This window comes from Balaenoptera physalus (assembly GCF_965194825.1).
Source record: "Balaenoptera physalus genome assembly, chromosome: 2".
Classification (NCBI taxonomy): domain Eukaryota; kingdom Metazoa; phylum Chordata; class Mammalia; order Artiodactyla; family Balaenopteridae; genus Balaenoptera; species Balaenoptera physalus.
In genome coordinates, this window is record NC_138883.1 from 129,229,616 (window position 1) to 129,256,420 (window position 26,805).

The 26,805-nt window shown below is 44.5% G+C and overlaps 1 protein-coding gene across 14 annotated transcripts in view; it reads left to right on the forward strand.

The window, feature by feature from the left end:
* The first annotated feature begins 16,162 nt into the window (after positions 1 to 16,162).
* Positions 16,163 to 26,805, forward strand: part of ADAMTS17 (ADAM metallopeptidase with thrombospondin type 1 motif 17) — a 373,038-nt gene continuing 362,395 nt past the window's right edge. For 7 of the 14 annotated variants that reach the window (XM_082448431.1, XM_082448437.1, XM_082448441.1 and 4 more), the window contains exons 1-2: positions 16,184 to 16,600; positions 17,068 to 17,438. In XM_082448431.1, coding sequence (XP_082304557.1) covers positions 16,522 to 16,600; positions 17,068 to 17,438 — 450 coding nt within the window. In that variant the 5' untranslated portion in view covers positions 16,184 to 16,521. Of the gene's footprint in view, positions 16,601 to 17,067; positions 17,439 to 17,568; positions 20,553 to 26,805 lie in introns of those variants that run through there. The other 7 variants (XM_082448435.1, XM_082448436.1, XM_082448434.1 and 4 more) reach the window with 6 other exon arrangements.

Here is a 26,805-nt window from a genome sequence, read left to right on the forward strand (position 1 = left end):
TTCCCTACTGTATATGCTGAGCCACATGGTAATTCTATGTTTAACATTTTGAGGAACTATCATATTTTTCTACAAAGACTGCACCATTTTACATTTCCATCAGCAATGTATGAGGATTCTAATCTCTCCACATCCTTACCAACAACGGTTATTTTCCATTGTTTTTGGTAGTAGCCATTCTAACTCTAATGAGTGGTGAGGTGGTGTTTCATTGTGGTTTTGATTTTCATTTCCCTAATGATTAGTGATATTGAGTATCTTATCACGTGCTTACTGTCCATATGTCTATCTTCTTCAGAGAAATGTCCATTCAAGTCCTTTGCTTGTTTTTTTTTTGGTTTTTTCTTTCCGTTTTATTTTTTAAACATCTTTATTGGAGTATAATTGCTTTACAATGGTGTGTTAGTTTCTGCTTTATAACAAAGTGAAACATCTTTGCTTGTTTTTGAATCAGGTTATTATTGAATTTTGAGAGTTCTTTATATATTTTGGATACAAATACTCTATAAGTTATATGCTCTGCAACTATGTCTTCCAGCCTGTGCCTTGTCTTTCTGTTCCTTAACAGTGTTTATTTGTAGAGCAAAAGATTTTAATTTCAATAAAATTCAGTCTATCAACATGTTCTCTTTTTTTTAAACATCTTTATTGGAGTATAATTGCTATACAATGTTGTGTTAGTTTCTGCTGCATAACAAAGTGAATCAGCTATATGCATACATACATCACCATATCCCCTCCCTCTTGTGTCTCCCTCCCACTCTCCCTATCCCACCCCTCTAGGTGATCACAAAGCACTGAGCTGATCTCGTTGTGCTATGCAGCTGCTTCCCACTAGTTATCTATTTTACACTTGGTAGCGTGTATATGTCAATGCTACTCTCTCACTTGGTCCCAGCTTACTCTTCCCCTCCCTGGGACCTCAAGTCCATTCTCTATGTCTGCATCTTTATTCCTATCATGCCCCTAGGTTCTTCAGAACCATTTTGTTTTAGATTCCATATATATGGAAGAGCATATGGTATTAGCATATGGTATTTGTTTTTCTCTTTCTGACTTACTTCTCTGTATGACAGACTCTAGGTCCAACCACCTCACTACAAATAACTCAATTTTGTGTCTTTTTATGGCTGAGTAATATTCCATTGTGTATATGTGCCACAGCTTCTTTATCCATTCATCTGTCGATGGACACTTAGGTTGCTTCCATGTCCTGGTTATTGTAAATAGAACTGCAATGAACATTATGGTACATGACTCTTTTTGAATTATGGTTTTCTCAGGGTATATGCCTAGTAGTGGGGTTGCTGGGTCATATGGTAGTTCTATTTTTAGTTTTTCAAGGAACATCCATACTGTTCTCCATAGTGTCTGTATCAATGTCCATGCCCACCAACAGTGCAAGAGGGTTCCCTTTTCTGCACATCCTCTCCAGCATTTATGGTTTGTAGATTTTTTGATGATGACCATTCTGACGGTGTGAGGTGATACCTCATTGTAGTTTTGATTTGCATTTCTCTAAGGGTTGGTGATGTTGAGCATTCTTTCATGTGTTTGCTGGCAATTTGTATATCTTCTTTGGAGAAATGTCTATTTAGGTCTTCTGCTCATTTTTGGATTGGGGTTTGCTTTTTGATATTGAGCTGCATGAGCTGCTTGTAAATTTTGGAGATTAATCCTTTGTCAGCTGCTTCATGTGCAAATATTTTCTCCCATTCTGAGGGTTGTCTTTTTGTCTTGTTTATGGTTTCCTTTGCTGTGCAAAAGCTTTTAAGTTTCATTAGGTTCCATTTGTTTATTTTTGTTTGTATTTCCATTTCTCTAGGAGGTGGGTCAAAAAGGATCTTTCTGTGATTTATGTCATAGAGTGTTCTGCCTATGTTTTCCTCTAAGAGTTTAATAGTGTCTGGCCTTCCATTTAGGTCTTTAATCCATTTTGAATTTACTTTTGTGTATGATGTTAGGAAGTGTTCTAATTTCATTCTTTTACATGTAGCTGTCCAGTTTTCCCAGCACCACTTATTGAAGAGGATGTCTTTTATCCATTATATATTCTTACCTCCCTTATCAAAGATAAGGTGACCATATGTGCGTGGGTTTATCTCTGGGCTTTCTATCCTGTTCCATTGATGTATATTTCTGTTTTTGTGCTAGTACCATACTGTCTTGATTACTGTAGCTTTGTAATATAGTCTGAAGTCAGGGAGCCTGATCCTCCAGCCTCGTTTTTCTTTCTCAAGATTGCTTTGGCTATTCAGGGTCTTTTGTGTTTCCATACAGATTGTGAAAATTTTTGTTCTAGTTCTGTGAAAAATGCCAGTGGTAGTTTGATAAAGATTGCATTGAATTGTAGATTTCTTTGGGTAGTATAGTCATTTTCACAATGTTGAATCTTCCAATCCAAGAACATGGTATATCTCTCCATCTATTTGTATCATCTTTAATTTCTTTCATCAGTGTCATAATTTTCTGCATACAGTTCTTTTGTCTCCTTAGGTAGGTTTATTCCTAGGTATTTTATTCTTTTTGTTGCAATAGTAAATGGGAGTGTTTCCTTAATCTCTCTTTCAGATTTTGCATCATTAGTGTATAGGAATGCAAGAGATTTCTGTGCATTAATCTTGTATCCTGCTACTTTACCAAATTCATTGATTAGCTTTAGTAGTTTTCTGGCACCATCTTTAAGATTCTCTATGTATAGTATCATGTCATCTGCAAACAGTGACAGTTTTACTTCTTTTCTGATTTGGATTCCTTTTATTTCTTTTTCTTCTCTGATTGCTGTGGGTAAAACTTCCAAAACTATGTTGAATAATAGTGGTGAGAGTGGGCAATCTTGTCTTGTTCCTGATCTTAAAGGAAATGGTTTCAGGTTTTCACCATTGAGAATGATGTTGGCCGTGGGTTTGTCATATATGACCTTTATTATGTTGAGGTAAATTCCCTCTATGCCTGCTTTCTGGAGAGGTTTTTTTTTTATACAATAATTTTTTTAAATTAATTAATTAATTAATTATTTTTGGCTGTGTTGGGTCTTCGTTTTTTCTGTGCGAGGACTTTCTCCAGTTGTGGCAAGCGGGGTCCACTGTTCATCGTGGTGCGTGGGCATCTCACTATCGCGGCCTCTCTTGTTGTGGAGCACAGGCTCCCGACGCGCAGGCTCATAGTTGTGGCTCACGGGCCTAGTTGCTCCATGGCATGTGGGATCTTCCCAGACCAGGGCTCGAACCCATGTCCCCTGCATTGGCAGGCAGATTCTCAACCACTGCGCCACCAGGGAAGCCCTGGAGACTTTATTTTTTTTTTTAATTAATTAATTTATTTACTTATTTTTGGCTGTGTTGGGTCTTCATTTCTGTGCGAGGGCTTTCTCTAGCTGTGGCAGGCGGGGGCCACTCTTCATCGCGGTGCGCAGGCCTCTCACTGTCGCGGCCTCTCTCGTTGCGGGGCACAGGCTCCAGATGCGCAGGCTCAGCAATTGTGGCTCACGGGCCCAGCCGCTCTGCGGCATGTGGGATCCTCCCAGACCAGGGCTCGAACCCGTGTCCCCTGCATTGGCAGGCAGATTCTCAACCGCTGCGCCACCAGGGAAGCCCCCCCTGGAGACTTTTTATCATAAATGGGTGTTGAATTTTGTCAAAAGCTTTTTCTGTATCTATTGAGATTATCATATGGTTTTCATCCTTAAAGTTGTTAATATGGTGTATCACACTGATTGATTTGTGTGTATTGAAGAATCCTTGCATTCCTGGGATAAACCCCACTTGATCATGTTGTATGACCCTTTTAATGTGCTGTTGGACTCTGTTTGCTAGTATTTTGTTCAGGATTTTTGCATCTATGTTCATCAGTGATATTGGCCTGCAGTTTTCTTTTTTTGTGACACCTATGTCTGGTTTTGGTATCAGGGTGATGGTGGCCTCGTAGAATGAGTTTGGGAGTATTCCTCCCTCTGCTCTATATTGGAAGAGTTTGAGAAGGGTAGGTGTTAGCTCTTCTCTTAATGTTTGATAGAATTCACCTGTGAATCCATCTGGTCCTGGGCTTTTGTTTTTTGGAAGATTTTTAATCACTGTTTCAATTTCTGTGCTTGTGATTGGTCTGTTCATATTTTCTATTTCTTCCTGGTTCAGTCTTGGAAGGTTGTACTTTTATAAGAATTTGTCCATTTCTTCCAGGTTGTCCATTTTATTGGCATATAGTTTCTTGTAGTAATCTCTCATGATCCTTAGTATTTCTGCAGTGTCCATTGTTACTTCTCCATTTTCATTTCTAATTCTGTTGATTTGAGTCTTCTCCCTTTTTTTCTTGGTGAGTCTGGCTAATGGTTTATCAATTTTGTTTATCTTCTCAAAGAACCAGCTTTTGGTTTTATTGATCTTTGGTATTGTTTCCTTCATTTCTTTTTCATTTCTTTCTGATGTGATGTTTACAATTTGTTTCCTTATGCTAACTTTGGGGTTTTTTGTTCTTCTTTCTCTAATTGCTTTAGGTGTAAGGTTAGGTTGTTTATTTGAGATGATTCTTGTTTCTTGAGGTAGGATTGTATTGCTATAAACTTCCTTCTTAGAACTGCTTTTGCTGCATCCCATAGGTTTTGCATCATCATGTTTTCACTGTCATTTGTTTTTAGGTATTTTTTGATTTCCCCTTTGATTTCTTCAGTGATCTCTTGGTTATTTAGTAGCGTACTGTTTAGCTTCCATGTTTTTGTATTTTTAACAGTTTTTTTCCTGTAATTGATATCTAGTCTCATAGCATTGTGCTCAGAAAAGATGCTTGATATGACTTCAATTTCTTAAATCTACCAAGGCTTGATTTGTGACCCAAGTTAAGGTCTATCCTGGAGAATGTTCCATGAGCACTTGAGAAGAAAGTGTATTCTGTTGTTTCTGGATGGAATGTCGTATAAATATCAATTAAGTCCATCTTGTTTCATGTGACATTTAAAGCTTGTGTTTCCTTATTTATTTTCATTTGGATGATCTGTCCATTGGTGAAATTGGGGTGTTAAAGTCCCCTACTGTTATTGTGTTAGTGTTGATTTCCCCTTTTATGGCTGTTAGCATTTGCCTTATGTATTGAGGTGCTCCTATGTTGGGTGCATAACTATTTACCATTGTTATATCTTCTTCTTGGATTGATCCCTTGATCATTATGTAGTGTCCTTTGTCTCTTGTAATAGTCTTTATTTTAAAGTCTATTTTGTCTGATATGAAAATTGTTACTCCAGCTTTCTTTTGATTTCCGTTTGCTTTGAATATCTTTTTCCATCCCCTCACTTTCAGTCTTTATGTGTCACTAGGTCTGAAGTGGGTCTCTTGTAGAGAGAGGGGGTCTTGTTTTTGTATCCATTCAGCAAGCCTGTGTCTTTTGGCTGGAGCATTTAATCCATTCACGTTTAAGGTAATTATCGATATGTATGTTCCTATGACCATTTTCTTAATTGTTTTGGGTTTGTTTTTGTAGGTCTTTTCCTTCTCTTGTGTTTCCTGCTTAGAGAAATTCCTTTAGAATTTGTTGTAAAGCTGGTTTGGTGGTGCTGAATTCTCTTAACTTTTGCTTGTCTGTAAAGGTTTTAATTTGTCCATCAAATCTGAATGAGATCCTTGCTGAGTAGAGTAATCTTGGTTGTAGGTTTTTCCCTTTCATCACTTTAAAAATGTCCTGCCACTCCCTTCTGGCTTGCAGTGGTTCTGCTGAAATATGAGCTGTTAACCTTATGGGTATTCCCTTGTATGTTATTTGTTGCTTTTCCCTTGCTGTTTTTAATATTTTTTCTTTGTATTTAATTTTTTATAGTTTGATTAATATATGTTTTGGTGTGTTTCTCTTTGGTTTTATCCTGTATGGGACTCTCTGTACCTCCTGGACTTGATTGACTATTTCCATTCCCATGTTAGGAAATTTTTCGTCAATAATCTCTTCAAATATTTTGTATATATTTCTATATATTTTCTATATATCCCCTATAATTCGAATGTTGGTGCATTTAATGTTGTCCCAGAGGTCTCTGAGACTGCCCTCAATTCTTTGCATTCATTTTTCTTTATTCTGCTCCCTGGCAGTTATTTCCACCAGTTTATCTTCCAGGTCACTTATCCGTTCTTCTGCCTCAGTTATTCTGCTACTGATTCCTTGTAGTGTATATTTAAGTGCAGTTATTGTGTTATCACTGTTCGTTTGCTCTTTCGTTCTTCTACATCCTTGTTAATTGTTTCTTGTATTTTCTCCATTGTGTTTCTGAGATTTTAGGTCATCTTTACTATCATTATTCTGAATTCTTTTTCAGGTAGGTTGTCTATTTCCTGTTCATTTATTTGGTCTTGTAGGTTTTTACCTTGCTCCTTCATCTGTAACATATTTTTTTGTCATTAAAAAAAATTTTTTTTTTGATGGGTGGGGCTGTATTCCTGTCTTACTGGCTGTTTGGCCTGAGGCATCCAGCACTGGAGTTTGAAGGCAGTTGGATAGAGCCGGGTCTTGGTGCTGAGATTAGGACTTCCAGGAGGCCTCACTCTGATTAATATTCCCTGGGGTCTGAGGTTCTCTGTTAGTCTAGCAGTTTGGACTCGGAGCTCCCACCACAGGAGCTCAGGCCCAACCTCTGGTCTGAGAACCAAGATCCCGCAAGCTGGATCGCTGGGGGTTCCTCCCATCCCCTTAGATGTCTGTGGTCCCCCACTGGTGCCTAGTAGGTGTCCTAGTTGTGCAGAGACGTGAATTCCGCATTCTCCTAGTCCACCATCTTGGCTCGGCCCCTCAGCATGTTCTTGATCATTCTTTTGGTGTCATATCTAAGAAATCTTTGCTTAAACCAAAGTCATAAACATTTTGTTCTGTGTTTTCTTCTGAAAGTTTCATGTTTTAATTTAGGTCTATGATCCATTTTGAGTTAATTTTATATATGATGCAAGGTATACATGTTAATTTTTTTTTCTATGGATATCTAATTTTTCTAATCCATTTGTTTGAAAAGAGTATGTTTTCTCCACTTGATTACCTCTTCACCTTTCCCAAAAATCCATTGTCCACGTAAATGTGGATATATCTAGACTCTATATTCTGTTCCATTGACCTATTCTAACATCATGCAAATACTAGGCTGCCCTGATTATTGTAGATTTACAATAAATCTTGAAATCAGATAGTTCACCAAATTGTTCTTTCAGAGTGTTTTCTAGGATTTTGCATTTCCACATAAATATTATACTCAGCTTGTCAATTTCTCCAGAAATCTGCTGAGTTTTTTTTTTTTTTTTTTTTTTGGATGCATTGAATGTGTAGTCAATTTGAGGAAAACTCACTTTCTTTTTTTTTTTGGCCATGCTCTGTGGCTTGGAGGATCTTAGTTCCCTCATCAGGGATTGAATCCAGGCCCACAGTGGTGAAAGCAAGGAGTTCTAACCATTGGACCACCAGGGTATTCCCAACACTGACATTTTAGAAATATTGAGTTTTATGAACATTGTGTATCTTCTCAATTATCACAGTCTTCTGTAATTTTGCTCTGTGATGTTTTGCAGTTTTCAGTGTACAGGACTTGTGTATTTTTTGTCAAGCATATCCCTCAGTGTTTCATAGTTTTTATGCTATTGTAAATGGTATTTTTTTAAATTTTAATTTCTGTTTATTCAATGCTCGTATATAGGAATACAAATGAAATTTTTATATTGGTCTTGTATCCTGCAACCTCCCTGAACTTATTAGTCTCAATAACTTTTTTTATAGATTTCATAGGATTTTCTATAAAGATGATCATATTATCTGTGAACAAAGGCAATTTTAGTTCTCTTTTCCAATCTGGGTTCTTTTATTTTCTTGCCTGATTGCATCAGCTTGAATTTCTAGCACAATGCTGAAAAGAAATGATGAAACCAGACATCCTTCACTTTTTCCTGATCTTAGGGAGAAAGTATTTAAGTTTTTTACTATTAAGTGTGTGTCGTCTGTAGGTTATCTGTCCTTTACCAGGTTGCTAGTGTGCTGAGAGTTTTTTTTTTTTTTTGAATGAAAGATTTTTAAAATTCTATAGTGCTTTACAATTTTCAAAAGTTTCACATACATGATTTTATATAATCCCATAATAACCTTTTTTCCCCCTACTCCTATATTGCCACCCCTCCCTGAGAGATTCTTTTTTTTAAAATCAGGAATGAGTGTTGGCGTTTATCAAATGCTTTTTCTATGTTTACTGAGATTATCATAGGATTTTTCTCTCTCAGTTTGTTAATATTGTGAGTTGCAGTGATTGATTTTAGAATATTAAATAAATACCTGTAACAAACACCCTCTTTGTGCTCACTTGAACTCTGTGGGTGTCTGATACTACCAACCAAAGGTTTTTGACAAATAGATCTGATTATAATTTCTCTGCCAAGCTTTGTATTTCAAAGTTTAATCTTGGAAGAAAGTTCTGGATGACATATAAGAAAGGGGAGAAACCCTTAATTTACTGGTAATTTGGCAAATATTTATTGAGTGCCTGCTATATGTCAAGCTGTGCTATATGTTGAGGTGTTGGGTGCTGAAATACACACTCAGGTGATGAGATGACCAGCCAGTGATTGTTGTGAAGAAATACCAGTATTATTTAAATAATGGAGGCCTTCCTTTTCTAGCTAGTGTGGAAAACTTTTTGATATCCGGGCCTTTGTTTTTTTAAAAACTCAAACCTATATTAACCTGTTGAATTAAAATTACTCCAGAGAACAATGACAATAAATGAATCTAGGTTTTGATGCTTCATTATCTCTGACCACCTACCAAATCTTAGTGTCTCCAGAAATCTTTGATTTTATACAACTGTTTTATTTATTCAATTAACAGAACCCAGTGCCTATAATGTACCAGGACACCCCTAAGCCTTTAGTTACATTTCCAAGGATTGTTTGAATTGCTAGGCTAAAATCAAGTTTAAGTTTGAAAGGGAGATGATCTAACTTGCCCTCTCCTTTTACACATGAGAAAACTGAGGCTCTGAGAAGAGAAATTCACAGGCATTTGAACTTCCTATTTCTTCCTATCCCCACTACCCCCCCCATCATGACAGAGGTTCCCCAACATTGAGTCATATCCCAGCTGCCCCATTGACCATTTGTGTGACCCTGATAATCACAATGCTTATTTCTCCCTGGCATTATGGCCCCACCTGTAGAATGTGGTTAATAACAGCCACGTCAAAGGGTAATGGTGAGGCCTTTGCTTCTTGCCTTCTTATTTCCTGCTTTCAGATGCATGTGTTGATGTTCACCACTTCCTACAGACAAAGCAAGAAGGAAGTGGGAACCATGCTCATCTACTACATCCTTGGGATCCAGGAGAAAATTATTTATCTTTGTTGCCATTACATTTTCATCCATAAAGTGGAACTCTTTTCTCATGGTATTTGTGTGAGAAGTGGTCAACGTTTTAAGAATTTATAACTTTTAAGGCAATAACTTATTAAGTCATCTTGTGCAAATTGTTAGTATTTCTAACTAACTTTCCCTATTTTATAATGAGAGAGAATATTTTTTCCCTTACAAGGTTATTGCAAGGATTAAGTAGTTTATTGGTGTATATTATGGTATACAAATGCACCTTACTTGAAAAAACAAAGGCAATATGTTTAAGTATATTAAATGTGGAAAGACATTGGAATTTTTAAAAAGATTCGATTTTTAAAAAATACTGCATTCAATAGTTAAAGAAAGCAAATGATAAAGATATTCTTGAAGTGTGAGACTACAACACCTGCCCCCAACTCTCTCTAACTCCAGACTCATTCCCTTTTAACTATTTCTGTTCTTAGTTCTTCTGATGGTTTCCTTCATATCATTAAAAAACTGTTCTTATACCAATATTTTTTATATATCATGATTAGATATAGCAATTGATTTACTGCTATGATGGATAAGGATTTACCTCACTTTTATAACATTCCTATTCCAATATGAGAGATTTTTACTTCTTTTATTGTTTACCTTTGTGAATTCAAAAAATATATGTATTTCTTTTTTTTATCAAACATAGATGATTTCTTTAGATTCTTCACTTTGGAAGATGAGGGTAATTGTCCTCTACACTTTTCTTCATCTTTTTTTTTTTTTTTTTGCTTTCCATCTCTTCTCTTTTGTTTTCTATTCTTTCATTTTTTCATTATTAAGGGCAATAACTTTTACAGTTGGTTCTGGAGCCAGAATGATTTATTCTGGCATTTCTTTCTGGTTGATTTGAACAGTTAAAAACCAGGAAGTCAGAAAGAGAAAAACAAATATCGTATATTAATGTGTATATGTGGAATCTAGAAAAATGGTACAGATGAACTGGTTTGCAAGGCAGAAATAGAGACACAGATGTAGAGAACAAACATATGGACACCAAGGGGGGAAAGTGGTGGTGGTGTGGTGGTGGTGGTGGGATGAATTGGGAGATTGGGATTGACATATGTTCACTAATATGTATAAAATAGATAACTAATAGGAACCTGCTGTATAAAAAAATAAATAAATAAAATTCAAAAATTCATAAAACAAAACAAAACAAAACAAAACAAATCTCACAGTGTTTACATTATGATGAGTATGTAAAAGTTGTTCTCTGCAGAGCCAAGCACATATTATGATTATATTTCCTTCTTGTATGACATTTAAAAAAAGTGTTTCTGTTTACCTTGGGTACTAGGACTCCCAGTTTCTCTCTGATGGTGCCTAACACATGTGCTCACACATCCAAGCATCCACACTCATTGCTTCCAAGGCAAGCTGGTTGGTTTCATCCCTGGACCTGGGTCAAGTCTTGGTGTAGGAGCCATGCACAGGGACCAACCAATTGTCTGGCTACTCTTGTGAATGTAGTCAACTTGCTCACCCTGCAGTTTGCTTCTAAGTACACTGAACTCCTGATGGCCACCTCCTACATTTATATGAATGTTTTCATATCAATATTTAATCTATTTTGGAATTAATTTTAGTATGTATTATGAGTCTGTATTAGTTAGCTATTGCTGGATGACAAATTATACACCACCAAAAAACTTAAAGCCTTAAAAAACTAATTATAATTTATTTTCTCTTGGTTTTTGTGGGTCATGGATTCAGCCAGGGCACAGTGGGGATGGCTTGTTTCTGCTCACATGTTTGGGGCAGACTCTTAAGGCTGGGGGCTGAAATCATCTGAAAGCTTGACTGAGGCTGGAGAATCTGCTTCCAAAGTGGCTCCCTCACATGGCTAGTCATTTAGTTCTGGCATATTGGTTTCCTTTTCACGGGCATTTCCACAGGGCTGCTTGAGTGTCCTCATGCCACTGGTTTCCACCAAAGTAAATAATCTGAGAGAAAGACAGGCAGAGGTGCATTCTTTTTATGACCTACCCCCAGAAATCACAGAGCATCACTCCTAACACACTCTATTCATTAGAAGCAAGTCCTCTACACTTTCTAAGCAGAAGAGTTAGGTTCCACCTGTTGAAGGGAAGAGGGTCATAATTAACAGATATATTTTAAAACCATCATAGAATCTAATGTAGGTTTTGTCCAAGTTTCTAGACAGCCATCCAGTCCCACATATTGAATATTCTATCATCACACCAATTTCAGCCATCACCATTTGCATTTACTAAATCAAATATAGATTTGTGTCTATCCTGTTTTTCAGCCTTTACTTACTTGCATTATGTTTTAGCCTAGCCTTGTATACCAGACAAGGTGCTTTGGTGCTTGAGCAAAGGAAGGACTAGGAGAGAAAGGGCTCTGGAATCTTGAGGGGAAATGCTAAAAGAAGGGAAAGACATGGAAGAAGGGAAAGGTGTGCTGCAGAACAATGAAAAATATGTTGCTTTTCTCAATTGTCCTCGGGCAAGAAGAGTTGGTTGGGATGAAGCTCTGAGCTCAAGTCTAGCACTAAAAGCCCTTATCCTGCTCATTCAGACATGGGGGCTGCAAGGGCTGCCTCCCGGTCAGATGGTGGCTCTGGTGACCTTCAGAAGGACATGAGGATGGAGTTGTATTTTCAACAATGGGGACACTTGAAGGCCACGGACACTCAGCTCCAAGGCAGGCTGAGACCTCGGGGCACAGTCTGGAGGAGGGGAAGAGCCTAGATGTTGGGAAAGGGTAAGGGCTAGAAATACCTTAGTACAACCCTGACTGAACAAGTAACAGCTAGACTGAAAAATCAGTGTTCAAAGGAGTAGGAACTTGGGCTTGTTCAGCAATATCAGAACAGGGACCTGATTGGGTGAGCAGGAATGGAGGGCAGCAGGAATTCCCAGACAGGGCCATTCCTAGAGTCAGGCAGGAATGGCCTCATGCAGCCGGGGCACCCATTCATAGTGAACTGACACTGCCAGAATTCCTGGAACCAGGGAGGGGCCTGGAGACCCCACAAGGAGAGGTTGGCAGTATTCACTCAGGGGATCGGGATGCTAGCCAAGAAGCTGAAATTTGGGATCCAAGCTCAACCGGGAAAGAGTAAAATATAAATCAGAAAAACCAGGTCTTTGGAGAAAGCAGGGAGCTGGGGCCTGCTGTGGGAAGACAGGACTGATGCTGGACGCCCCCTGCTGGAGAGGATGTGGCATCTCACTGGCTCCCAGGAAGGAAGGTTGTTTGCCTCAAAAGGAAGTGAATTTAGTAAGAGGAGGTTGTCATGTGGAATCCCCCTCTCTCATCACCACCCCACCAATGCCTAGTGATATCTAGGGCACAGGGCCTCCTTCTACCTACACACAGATCAAGTTTACACGTGAGTCTTGACACCTGGACCCATCAATTACCAGGTCAAGAAAGCTCTGAGTGGGGGGATTAAGGAGGGTCACGTTAGGCCTAAGTGCCTGCAGTCCTCTTCGTGCTCTGCCCAGTTTGTGTCTTTGGCCCTCTATTTCTAAGTTTGGCAGTTGAACATGGTGTCTCTTGGCAGAATCTGTGCTGCTTTTGGGACTGTCTTGCTTTCATTAACAATAGTAGTGGTCATGATGATGGAGACCAGCATCCAAACAGGGAGTATCCGAGAGGCCAGGAGAGTCAATATAACTGACTTGATGGGGGTCAGTTCCAGACAACATGATCAGAAAAGGTCACTGCCCACTAGAAAGGGGCAGTTCACAAAAAGCGGTGGACAAGCTGAAAAGTTCAGGATCTTTCTTATCCGTGAGCGCAACAAACTGTTTTGATACCCAGACAAAAAAGAGGGCTTCCCTTACATCAGATTCAGACTGCCATTGTCACCTGTAGGGCTTTTGCCTGCTTGTTTGCTTGCTTTTTATCCCCCCGCCCCAGCCCTCCTCCATCTGTGAAATGAGATTAAGCCCTGCCCTTCCACAAAATTAAGACCAGGAAATTTGTGTGTTAAGATGAAATGAGATCATAGCAAATAGTAATGATTTCTTTTTTTAAGCAATTTTTTTTTATCGTGGGAAAATGTACATAACATAAAATTTACCATTTAAACCATTTGAAGTGTACAGTTCAGTGGCTTCAAGTACATTCTCATTGTTGTGCAGCCATCACCACCATCCATCTTCAGAGCTTTTTCATCTTCCCAAACTGAAACTTTGTACCCATTAAACACTAACTCCTTGCTCCCGCTCCCGCCAGCCCCTAGTAACCACCATTCTCTCTTCTGTTTCTATGAATGTGACTACTCTAGGTACTTCATATAAGTGGAATCATACAGTATTTGTCTTTTTGTGACTGACTTATTTCACTTAGTTTAATGTCTTCCTTCAGATATACACCCAAAAGTGGAATTGCTGGATCATGTGGTAGTACCATGGAATTTTTTTTTCTACACTGTTTTTCATAGTGGCTGCACCAATTTAGATTCTCTCCAACAGTGCACAAGAGTTCCCTCTTCTCCACATCCTTGCCAACACTTGTTGTCTCTTGTTTTTTTTGGTAATAGGCATCCTAAAAGGTATGAGGTGATATCTCATTGTGGTTTTTATTCACATTTCCGTGATGATTAGTGACCTTGAACACCTTTTCATGTACTTGTTGGCCATTTGTATGACATTTTCTTTAGAAAAATGTCTATTCAGGTTCTTTTCCCATTTTTAAACTGGATTATTATTATTTTTTCTAATGAGTTGTATGAATTTCCTATATATTTTGGATACTAACTCCTTATCAGATATATGGTCTGTAAATATTTTTTCCCATACTGTAGGTAGCCTTTTCATTTTGTTGATGGTTTCCTTTGCTATGCAGAAACTTTTAGATTTGATATAGTCCCATTTGTTGATTTTTGCTTTGTTTCTTGCACTTTTGTTGTCATCTAAGAAATTGTTACAAAGACCAATGTCAAGGAGATTTTTCCCTTTGTTTTCTTCTACACATTTTAGTTTCAAGTTTTACATTTGTCTTTAATCTATTTCAAGTTTTTGTGTTTTTTTTTGTGAGTGGTGTAAGATGAGGTCCAAGTTCTTTTTTTTTTTTTTTTGCATATGGGTATCTAGTTTTCCCACCACCATTTATTAAAATGACTATCATTTTTCCTTGAGTATTCTCGGCTCCCTTGTCAAATATTAGTTGATTGTCTATGCATAGGTTTATTTCTGGCCTCTATTAGCCATTTATCTAATGATTAACATTCAGGTTTTTGCAGTTTTTTGCTCTTAATAACGTGGTGTGATGAGCATTCTTGTACACATGCCAGTTTGCCTGTGGTAGTTAACCAGAGTGGAATAGCAGAGTTCTAGGGTGTGTACATTTTAAACTTGACTGCAGTTTGCCTACTTGTTCTTCAAAGTGGCCGTGCCAATTTACACCCCCACCCATGGGCAGGAGAGTGTCCTCTCCAATCCTTGATATTTCCAAGCTCTTTAGTTTTGGACAGGCTGGAAGATGAAATGGCATCTCGTTGTTGTTTCAGTTTGCGTGTCCCTGTGGACTAATGCATTTGAGCGTCATCTATCTGATAGGTTGATGACTATTACTTCAGGCGGACTCCAATAGCAGAATTGTTCCTGCAAGGCAGTGGGGCTGCTACTCCCTGGCTTTCAGTGGCAGGCCTTTGAAGTGGCTCTTTGGCCAACAAACCTGCACCAAAAAGCTCACCATGATATCTTGTGCCACCAGAAGATGCTGCTGAACTTTCAGTTGGCTGAGGCTGCTGTCAAAGGAGAGGAAAAAAGACCCAAACCTGGCCATGAGCAGGACGTATGTGGAGGCTTCCAGGAACTTTAGATGCCCAGCAGTGAGTGGCAGCCCCTGAAGCAGTGGAGGGTGGGGTCGACAGAGCAGGAAATGATTCCACCAGCCATACCCCAGGGAAACACAAAGCAGCAAGTTTGCAGTAGTGAGAACGCTAGACTTTATTGAGAATCAGTGACACAGTCCACTCCTAGGGTTGATTAAATGTCATGAAAGCTGGACAGTGCTCTCCTCTGGATTCCTTCTGATGACATGTAATCCTTGTGATGAATTTTAGATTCTGAGAGGCCCTCAGCAGAGTCCAATAGGAGTGCTGTAGCCCCTCTGCGTTGAGAAAACAGAAACAGGCAGGACAGGGAAGGAAGGGGAGAGACCTGAGAATGGTTACACTTCAGTTCATTCTGTTTTGTTTTGTTTTCTACAAGACGTTCCTCAGGAAGCTAAGGGAATTACCTTTCTTGCAGACCTCAGTTATATCCTGGTGGGAAAAGAATGAACTCACTCTGTTGCCAGAAGACTTGGGTTTGAGTCCGGCCTTTGCCACTTTGTGCCCGTTTCCTAACCTGTAACACCGGGCTAATGTTCCTTCCTGCCTGCCTTGGAGGGCTCTTGTTTGTAGTAAGCAGCACCAGGCCGGAAGTCAGGACCACAAATTCTAGCTCTTGTTTTGACAGAAACTCACTAGGTAACTTAGTAAGCTCCTTAAGCTCTCTCTCCCTCAGTTTCCCAGTCTGTAAGAGGGTGTGATCTCGCCTGTTCCACTGGCTTCCGTGAGAATAAAGACGACAGGGGGTGTGAAGGGTTTGCATAAACACTGCGCTTTGGAGGTAGCATCCGGCGCAATGTTGCGCACATTGTGCATGAAAGTGCCCACCCACAAACAGCCAAAACTGGTTTTACTTTAGATGCAGAGAGAATGTGCTTTTACGGGTGAACTCGGTTGGCTAGGACGATTTCTGGCCTGTCTTCTTGGGAAGCTGAGCAGCAGGATCAGAGAGGGTTTCGAAAATGGGGACAAACTCTGAAGACCAGCCAGGTGTCTTCCCGGGTCCTCTGCTCCAGACGGCTCCCTTGCGCCACCTGGTGTCCAGTCCCCGCCACTGCCCAGAAACCACGTGTAAGAAAGTGCTTGCAACCTAACTACGCACCCTGGTTTAGACCCACACTAGCCAATAGAGAAGGGGGAGGCGGGGCAGGGGAAAGCGAGAGTCCAATCATCTCCCGTTTTCCGAGGAGAAGGCGGGGCTTGGGATTTACCACGTTGGGTTTGTCCGCAGCGCTAATTACTTTTTCCAAAGACTGGAGGGCTCACTCCGGCTGGCGCCGCCGCCTCGCGCGCTCCTACTCCGCCGCGACCGTCCGGGGGGGGCTGCTCCTCCCAAGTACCATGTGTGACGGCGCCCTGCTGCCTCCTCTCGTCCTGCCCTTGCTGCTGCTGCTGGTTTGGGGACTGGACCCGGGCACAGGTAGCGCTCCCTCTCCCACTGCCTCTTCTTCGCCTGTGCCTCTCGCGGCCACCTTCCTCCTGCCCTCCGGAGGCATCCTGGCGGCCTCCGCCTGCCCGCGCGGCCCGGCTCCGGCGGCGAACCGCTGACAGCTCCGGGGTCGAGGGGGCGCGGGCCGGGGCCGGAGGGACTGGGCTCCGGGCGGTTGCCGGGAGGCCGCGCCGCCGCCGGTTCTCCGGACGCCGATGCCGCGGCCGCGTCCCCGGAGGTGGTCAGGCGGCCGCGCCGGAGACCGTTCCGGGGGTGGCGCGGGGCACGGGTGGAGGCTCTGGCTGGCATGGAGGTGCTGGGGCGAGGGAATGGAAGAGCGCGCCGGCTCGGGGCCGCGCTGTCTCCGAGCTGGCGCTGGATGCCCAGGGCTGGACCCCGCGCCCGGCGGGCCGGAGGGCGGGCCCCGCCGCGCTGACGCGTCTCCTTTCTCCCCGCAGCTGTCGGCGACGCGGCGGCCGACGTGGAGGTGGTGCTCCCGCGGCGGGTGCTCCCCGAAGACGTGCACCTGCCGCCGCTGCCCGGCGCTCCAGGGCCCCGCAGGCGCCGGCGCCCCCGCGCGCCCCCAGCCGTCCCGCGCGCCCGGCCCGGCGAGCGCGCCCTGCTCCTGCACCTGCCGGCCTTTGGGCGCGACCTGTACTTGCAGCTGCGCCGCGACCTGCGCTTCCTGTCCAGCGGCTTCGAGGTGGAGGAGGCCGGCGCAGCGGGGCGCCGCGGACGCCCCACAGAGCTGTGCTTCTACTCTGGCAGCGTGCTCGGCTACCCCGGCTCCCTCGTCTCGCTTAGCGCCTGCGGCGCCGCCGGCGGCCTGGTACTGCCCGCTCCCCCTCCGGGTCTGCCTGGCGATCTGTCGCGGCCCCGAGGGTGGGGGTGAGGGGTGGTCCCCGGGGAGGACTAGGATTGGGGTGGGGCCTCCGGCGTGCTCTGCCGGTGGCGGGAGAGAGCACCCCCAACATTCCAAAGGGTCTATGAGCAGAGGGCAAGAAAGGGGAAGCGACCTATTATCCAGTGCCTTCCACTGGCCGTCCTAAGCCTCAGAGGTGCGCCAGGCCAGCGCCGATATGGGGTTGCATAGCGAGATACGCCGCAGCCCGCCCAGGGAGCACGTGTTCAGCAGAGATGAAATCCGTCAAGCCCCTCGACTGCGAGGTGCGCTTGACCCAGGTGTAGAGAGAACGCTATTTGCATCTGCACAGGTGTGTATGTGTGCGTGTCATGGGGAACACCTGTCTATACGTGTATAGGCTCACCTATTCTTGGATGTGGGGATGGAGCATTGACCTCCTTTCTGTCCTTTTGAATCTTTATGTACCCGGAAAAGGATATTTGGAGGGGTCCCCCGACAGGCCACTAACCTACTCTTCTTAGTTGAAACGTGAGAACCAGGAGAGGGAGGGTGTCTCTAATATTTTTACCTTACACTGCAAGCAGACATTTGTCTGGCACTCACCCTCAGCCAGGCCTGAGGAATGCTTACATTGGTGATGAGCAATGTCATCCCCAGAAGCTCCCTTGATGTGGCAGTAATTCCTCCGCCACCCCACCCTGCTGCATTTGCGGCACCCGTGGCAGTGCTCCGAGGGGCGGAGGAAGTTCTTGTGCGCCTCTACCCTGCCTGCGCTCACACTGGCTCACTTGGCTACCCTGGTGCCCAGACAAACACTTCCCAGCTTCTCCATCGTGCCCCCATAGAGCGCAGATGGCTGGCAGATGGGCTGACCCCACCCGTCAGAGCCTGGGATGGGCTCAGAGAATGTTCCTCTATCTTCTGGGGAAGTGGTTTCTGATATTCTTTTGTGTCTGTCCTTCCCTGGCACAAGAAACTGCTTCCGCCACCTCCACCTTATCTTGCTCCACCGTCTAGAATTCTCTAGCCCTTATCCACATAGTGTGCAACAAGTTGGCACGAATCTGCAACAAAGCCAGAAACCCTGAGGGTCCAAGTCTTTATATGAGACTTCTGCTCTCTTTCCAGCAGTGTAGGGGAACTTGGGGAGTAATTCCCAAGACTTGGCCTTCACCAGTTCCCCTTTTAGGATTTTTTGAGTCCTCATCAGAATGTGATCTCCTTTTGCTGGGCTGGGAGAAATTGGCTTCTTTGGTTAAACAAGGAAAATGGACCGTGGAGGGGGCCTAGTAGGAGCTAATGTGGAACAGGGGTGGGGAATGTGGGCTATGGGTGAGGAGGCTTAAGTAGGGGTGAAAAAGGCTCAGGTCACCGAAGGACTCGGGTCAAGGCTGTATCATGTTCTGGGAGGGACTGGAAGGCCCACATCATTTTTCCTGTTTTTGCCAAAGTGTTTAAAGTCTAGGTCACATCACTGTACTGAACATGGAAACATCTGAATCCCATTTGCTGCGGTTTAGTGAGTTTCTGTAGAGGTCAGAGTTTATACTTCTTGGTGTAAAGTTTCCAGCAAGGCGCTATCTGTGAAGGAGCTGAGGATGGAAATCTGGATAACATTGATTTAAAATCCTCGGAGTGAGTGCTGGGCCCTCTCACAGATGGCATATGAGCAGGGAGAGTTCCCTTCTGTCCTCCAGGTTTTCAGGAAGACTGTCCTTCCCTTTGGCACCATGTGAGGGCGCTGTGCTTTAGATAAAGGAACGAGGCCAAGAGGCTGAGTTCAGTGTGTGCCAGCTGTGGAGGGACCTCTAAGACTTCAGATTTTAAATTTCTGCTTGAGCAGACACTTCTGTTATTTAGTCTGCCTCGATCATCCCATTTGTGTAAGCTGGACATTGGACATTTCTTCCTAAGTATACCCTATAGAGAAAGGGCAGAAGGCCAGGAGGCCAGAGACAGCAGGTGATTTGGAATGGACCTCTTGGTGGCAAGGTGGTACTGCCTTTCTAGAAAAGAAAGCAACAGGAACATAGGCTAACCAGGTTTGCATCGCACTCCACCTTACTTTGATTTTGGTTCCCCGATGTGCTTGAGACAGTTCAGCTGGGCGGTAGTGTAGTGTTAGTCCTTCTGGACCACGGTGGAAGCACCATAGAGATGTGGCACGTGTGTTGTGTGTTTTTGAGGACTGGCTCAACCACGAGGTGTAGGGGAGGAGTGATGCCCAGTAGATGAGTTTTGGTGCCCACAGTTGGGAGCATTCCAAAGCCTCCTTGTGTCTAAAGAATCATGTAGAGCAGGGGTTGGCAAACTTTTTCTGTAAAGGACCAAGTAGTAAACATTTTAGGCTTTGCAGGCCATATGGTCTCTGTCACAACTACTCAACACTGCCCTTTTAGTGCAAAAGCAGCCATAGAAGGTAAAGAAACAGATGGACCTGGCTGTGTTCAATAAAACTTTATTCCGATGTTGAGTATGAATTAAATCCTGCTGCATCTCCCATCTCCAGAATGGCTTAGTGAGGAGTGTTGCCTGCGGGGCAGGGCATGCAGGCTCTGTTCCCTGTGCTGTCTGTCTCCAGAGACATTTGGTACCTGTTTAAAGGAGATGCATGATTAGATCATTACTTAAGTGTTTATGGGTCAGGGGAAGTAAATCTCATTGTCCATTTTGCTCCCTCCCCACGCCCCGCTTTTGACAGGGGGCAGAGGGGCGGGTCTGTGGCATTTACCCTGTATCTTATCTTGAAAAGCTGTGCAAGCTGCACTTTTTGGATCTTCAGAGACCATGGGCTCAGGTATTAACTGTTTTATGTTTATGCATCTTCATTTTATTTACATTTCAGAGAGTCCTCAGACATAACATAGGTTTTTGGAAGAGTTTCTGTAACCGTATAACTTCAAAGCGATGAACTTTGGGCATATGAGGAAGGTATTTTTCCTCCCAGAGGATTTATGTGAGTTTGGATCAGCTGCCTCGTGTGAATGGGACCAGATCATGGAAGGCCAGCAGAATTCGAAGAAACTTCAGGTTAAAGTTCACCAGAGCAGGCAGTGGAGGTGGAACTTCGGAGATAGAGTGAGTGTCAGTCTCTGAAAAGACTCTGTATGCTGCTTGTCTGAAATGAGTGGTTGGAGGGGCTGTTTTCATCCCCACATGTGAGGAGAGGTGGACAGAGAGGAGGGGTCTGGTCTGCTGAGCAGTGGCCACTCTTCCTTCATGAATACTGAGCTCAGGGGAGTCCACCGCCCAGAGTCTGTCCACCCCTTCTTGGCTGAGGCCGCGGCCTGCAGGGGTGCACTGTGGGTGAGATGTTGGGACCAGAGAGGACACCCAGGAGCTCTGGGCTGTGGCCCATTTTCCAGGCCACCCTGGAGGGACAGAAGGTCAGGGATAGTCCCAGCGTGCCTTCTCTGGAGTCACAGCCATGCTCCGCAGGAGGCTGGCTTGTGGTCTGTCTCACCCAGGCTGCTCACTGGGGTCCCGATGGCCCAGCTGCCCTGGCTCTGTCTGGTGCCTGACTGCAGCGTGGGGGGCCCTTGTGGTAGTCCTTCACCTGTGCTGCTCCCTACAGTCTTAGTTCCCATAGCTCTTCCTCCCAGTCTGTTTGGGAGCTTTTGTAAGAATGCTCACCTTTCCCATAGGGGAAGAAGTGTAGTCTAGGTAAGAACAGGGGGTGCTGAGTCCAGCCAGGCAGTGAGCAGGTGGCTTAGAAGAGTTGGGGAACCGCGTTCTCAAGAGGGCAGCCTGACTTCAACGATGAAGGAGCTGGTTTGGGAGGTTGCTGCCTTTCCCTTTAGAGCTACCCAACTCACTTTTCCTTGACCCAAAATTGCCCAGCTTTTTAATGCAACATCACTTGATCACTGACAGCTGAGTAGGAATTGGTCTTGGCAAGAAGTATGTGATGTGGAGACCATTTGAAAGGGAGCAAGTAGACCAAACCACGTTATCCTGCATCATTATATTGATACAGGTGTGGGGAAGGCACATAGTCCTTAGTCATTCATCAATTAATATTACTGAAGAATTTATCATGCACAGCATAAATATATTTGGAAAATGCAAAGTATATTTTTTAAAGCTTTGTAAAAAGAAACAATTGAGTGGATGTTAAGGAAAGTAGGAAGGGAAACAACAGTTGAGAAATTTGGGGTGTGGAAGAATTAAAGGGGAGAACTTGGAGCAGAGAATTCTAAGGCCTGCCACCGCCTCCTCTGGAAGGACGTACGTTCACTCTGCCTCACGGTGACTTTCTATACCCGTCGCTCATGGGCATCAGGTTGCCCATGACTGTCACCTAGGATACTTAACCCTACCTCATTATTTACCTAGGGTACGTAACTAGATTTTCCCACCTGAACTTTTATTTAGTTGGCAACATTTTAAAAAAGAAAAAGAAATACAAGATGGGACAATGAACTGAAGACGTCTTCTTAGACTGATTGCATTCTTGGAGCTTATTTCCTGAACTCTGAGATGCTGCAGCTGCCTGACGTTGGATGTGTGCAACAGGAGATGTTTTTGCAGCCAGTATGTCTGAGGGAACCACTCGGAGTCAGCGGTTAACCTTTCCCCGTGCACACTTCTGCACATGGGCACACAGATGCACCGTCACGCTCCTGTTCTTTAGCAAGTGAGACTGCACAGCCGTTCCGGGCTGTGATCCTGAGCAAGTTGCTTACCTCCTTTGAACCTTCCTGTCTGCAGCCATACAAGGGTAAATAACGTTGGCTTTGTGTGGCTGTTGAGAGAATGAAGTAAGATAAAGTCCGAAATCATTTAGTGAGAGCCTGGCACATTAACGCATTGAAAACACATTTCTTCTCTTGCCCCACAGGCCATTCCCAGACTTTTCCAGTTATAAATCAAGCAATCAGTCAACATAGTTGACTAAATGAACAGATCATTATCACACAGCTGCCATGTGTAGGACCCGCTGGTAGGCTCCCAACGAGCCTCAAAGAGAAATACGATGTGGGCCCTGTCTCGGAAGGCAGTCCGGGTTTGCAGGGGAAGGAAGGTGTGCTGGAGCCTGCAGGGTGGCTGGTGGGGATAGCAGGGGGTGGTTCTGGGGTCTGATGGGGTGGGGCAGGTTCTTCAGGTAGAGCTGAAGGGAGTGGGCCTCAGGTTCTAGGTGGGAGGAGTGATGGCAAAGCCTCCCGGCCAGGTCCTTCCCGAGGTAAGGGGCCCACGAGCCAACTGTGGGATGGAGATGGGTGATGAACTGAATGGACAGGTGTCTGGATTAGATGAGGCGGGGCCCTGGGTGCCAACTTAAGGCATTTAGAATTTATCCTAGACCAGTAGTTCTCAACCTTGAGCTGGCATTAGTGTTCCCTGTGGGATTTGCTACACTGATTGCTGGGACCCACCTCCTGGGTTTCTGATCCAGTCCGTCTGGGGGTGGGCCTGAGAACTTGAATTTCTGACAGGTTCCCAGTTGCTGCTGCTGCTGTTGGTCAGGGACCATTTTGAGGATCACTGGCCTAGAGGCAATGGGGGGGGGCATTTCTAGCTACTGACTGGGGAGGAGCCCCTGGTCGGAGAAGTGTGGGGAGGACTGAAGCAGGAGAGCATTTGGAGGGGTGAGGTGATGGGCCTCAAGCCTTGGATGGTGGAAATGGAAAGGAAGGAAGACTACATGAGAGGGGGTCTGAAGGAGGAGCTGACAGTCTGTGACTAACTCTATCTAGTGATGGGAAGGGGGAGTCTGGGTTTGGAACGAAGACCAAGAATCTGTGTTCAGGCCTTTGACATTTGCAGAGGCAGCAGCAGGATTTTGAAAAGGGGGCTGGATGGCACTCTGGGAGGGGCAGGGGGACTCCCCCTGGAGGTTGGGAAGCCCCTCACACCTGTGCCAGGTTGAGGATGCTCCTTCCCTGGGACAGGTTCAAGCCCCCCAAACTCTGCTGAGGCCCCCCAGAAAGTCAGAGGCAGGTGCAGGAGGGCCTGCAATCACAGGATCGTTTTTCCTTCCTGAGAGCAGACTTGCTCTGCCTCTCCAACCACCTACGGTCACCTGTCCACGGGGAGAAGGCTACCTAAGACCTGGTCCAGTGAACCCAGGAGCCGCAGTCTCCTGAAGAGGAGAGGCTTGGAGGGCTCCCTGGGCACTGAAATCCCAGAGTGGCCTTTGTAGGATGGTGAGGTCAGCATTCACGAGGCAGGTCCCCTCAAACGGAGGACAGAGCATCAGATGGTTCCAGAGCATGGATACAACAGGGTTTCTTTATCTTAAAAGCATTTGCTGCATAATGCTGAGAAGTTGTGCTCATGTTAGGAAGTGGTACAAATCTTTCTGACCTTCACACATTTTTCCAGCTGCAGGAGAGCTAGTCCTGCTTCAGGGGGTGAGGTGGGATTAACAATACCCTGTTTATAACGCTCTCTTAAAGCAGCACAGAAACCCTTCAAAGCCAGCTTCCAGAACAAAGAGAATTGAAAGGGAACCACTCAGAACTGTCATAATATCAGGTTATACCTGATACACTTTATTTGACCCAAACTTCTTTAGTAGGATACCAAATTTTAGAAGATGTAAGATTTCTCTTCTAAGAGCACCATTTCATTGAGGATTGTTGTCTGCTTTAAAACCAAGTGGCCTCAGGGCTTCCAGTCCTGTCTGCCGTAGGCATCTAGTTCCCCACAGTTCTCTTCGGATGGAGTTTGCAGCTCTCTTGCATCTAATGCAACCTGAGGCTTTTCCTCGCTGCCATCTGTGGAACAGGGAGGCCTTGGAAGAGCATTTCCCTGTGTCTCACTTCTCAGCATAGATGGTGACCAGAGGAATAATGCAAACCCAAGCAACCCTGCTTAGCTCTTGGGGCTACAGGGCAGCAATGTACTAGAAGCCAGGGCAGAGCTCCACAGTCAGAGGAAGGCCCAGGTTGGTGCAGGTAGTCTGCATCCAGGGTACTTCCACGTGCTGGAATCAAGCATCTCTGGCACCCAGTTAAAAGCTAGGGAAGTGGTTCTTGACCCTGGCTGCACGTGGAAATCTCCTGGTGAGCTTTAAAAAAATAGCAGTGCCTGAGTTTCACCGCAAGGGATTCTAATTCACATGGCCTGGAGTGGGGCCTGGGCCTGAGTTTTCAAAGCTTGCCAAGTGACTGCAGTGTGCAGCCAGGGACGAGGACCTCTGAGCAAGGGGGACTGCGGGAAGGCCATGCTAGTGCCTTCTATTCCAAGCTGGTCCAGTCCAGTTCATTCCATTCCATTCGAATCCATTCCATTCCAGTCCAGTTCACTCACATTTTCTTGAGTAACTGTTATGTGGCAGACGTTGGAAAAATAAGAAGGCATAATTCCGATCCTGCCTCAAAGGAACAAACTACTTTTTAGGTTGTGACAGATGCCCCATAACACAGGGGGTAGTGGGCTGGGACATAGAGTGCCAGGGAAGGGGGATTTTTTTTTTTTTTTTTTACCGGGGAGAGGGAAGGGAGAAGGAAGGTCAGGGAAAGATCAAGAGGGCTGAAAAATTTTTATCCTGGGCTGAGATTGTGTGTGTGTGTGTGTGTGTGTGGCACGGGGGGAGGGGGAGGTGGTGACAAGCGGCACTTTTCAACAGAACGTTTTATCACTGTGATGACCCGGTGAGTATTAGCGAGGCTTCAGGGTGCCTAGTGACAGCACTTGGAGGGGGCAGGGGCAAGTTCCTTCCTTGTGGTGGCTCCTGAGGGGGAGGGCTGTGCCCTGCCCCCTCCCCCCAGGTGCTAGTCTTGGCCACAGGCCAGCTTGAAAGTCAGTTCCCAAGAGGGCAAGTGGCTGCCAGGTAGAGTATAGGCCATTAGTCCATGTGTCTGTCTCTCACCAGCATTGCCATTCTCTTTCCTGAATGGATGGAAACCAGCATGTGGGTTCCTCCAAAAAAGACCTTCTAAAGCAAAACCTCCCCCAAGGGGCTGGACCATGCTTGTGTGTGTGCATGTATGTACCTGTAGGCTTTCTCACCAAGGTGAGATTCTCCCTATATTGTGTCACATTAGAACTACTGGCTAACTGGCCTTTACCCTGCGACTTGTATGCTAGGCTGAGTGAATGACAACTGGCTTTGAAAGTGCTAGACTCGAGGGGGCCTTTAACCTCCCAGAGCCTGAGCATTTCAGGAAGACTCTGGCCCCTGTCAGGGTTGAGCGTGTCCCCCAGGGAGCACGGCCCTTCTGCAGCTTGGGGCCCATCCCATGCACGGTGTTGTATCTGCCAACTTTATTTCAACCACAGACGTTTCCACTGACGGTCATCAAGGACTTCTGCACCGAGGCTTTCTTTTTTTTTTTTAATTTACTAATTAGATTTTATTTATTTATTTATTTTAACATCTTTATTGGGGTATAATTGCTTTACAGTGGTTTGTTAGTTTCTGCTTTATAACAAAGTGAATCAGCTATATGTATACATATATCCCCATATCCCCTCCCTTCTTGCGTCTCCCTCCCACCCTCCCTATCCCACCCCTCCAGGTGGACACAAAGCACCGAGCTGATCTCCCTGTGCCATGCAGCTGCTTCCCACTGCTATCTATTTTACATTTGGTAGTATATATATGTCAGTGTTACTCTTTCACTTCGTCCCAGCTTACCCTTCCCCCTCCCTTTGTCCGCAAGTCCATTCTCTACATCTGTGTCTTTTTTTAAATTAATTTATTTATGTATTTATTTTTGGCTGTGTTGGGTTTTCGTTGCTGTGCGCGGGCTTTCTCTAGTTGCGGCAAGCGGGGGCTACTCTTTGTTGTGATGCGCTGGCTTCTTATTGCAGGGGCTTCTCGTTGTGGAGCATGGGTTCTAGGTGCATGGGCTTCAGTAGTTGTGGCACATGGGCTCAGTAGTTGTGGCTCATGGGCTCTAGAGCACAGGCTCAGTAGTTGTGGTGCATGGGCTTAGTTGCTTCGCGGCATGTGGGATCTTCCCGGACCAGGGCTCGAACCCATGTCCCCTGCATTGGCAGGTGGATTCTTAACCACTGCGCCACCAGGGAAGCCCCTACGTCTGTGTCTTTATTCCTGTCCTGCCCCTATGTTCATCAGAACCGTTTTTTTTTAAGATTGCATATATATGTGTTAGTATATGGTATTTGTTTTTCTCTTTCTGACTTACTTCACTATGTATGACAGACTCTAGGTCCATCCACCTCACTACAAATCACTCAGTTTCGTTTCTTTTTATGGCTGAGTAATATTGCATTGTATATATGTGCCACATCTTCTTTATCCATTCATCTGTCGTTGGACAATTAGGCTGCTTCCATGTCCTGGCTATTGTAAATAGAGCTGCAGTGAACATTATGGTACATGACTCTTTTTGAATTATGGTTTTCTCAGGGTATATGC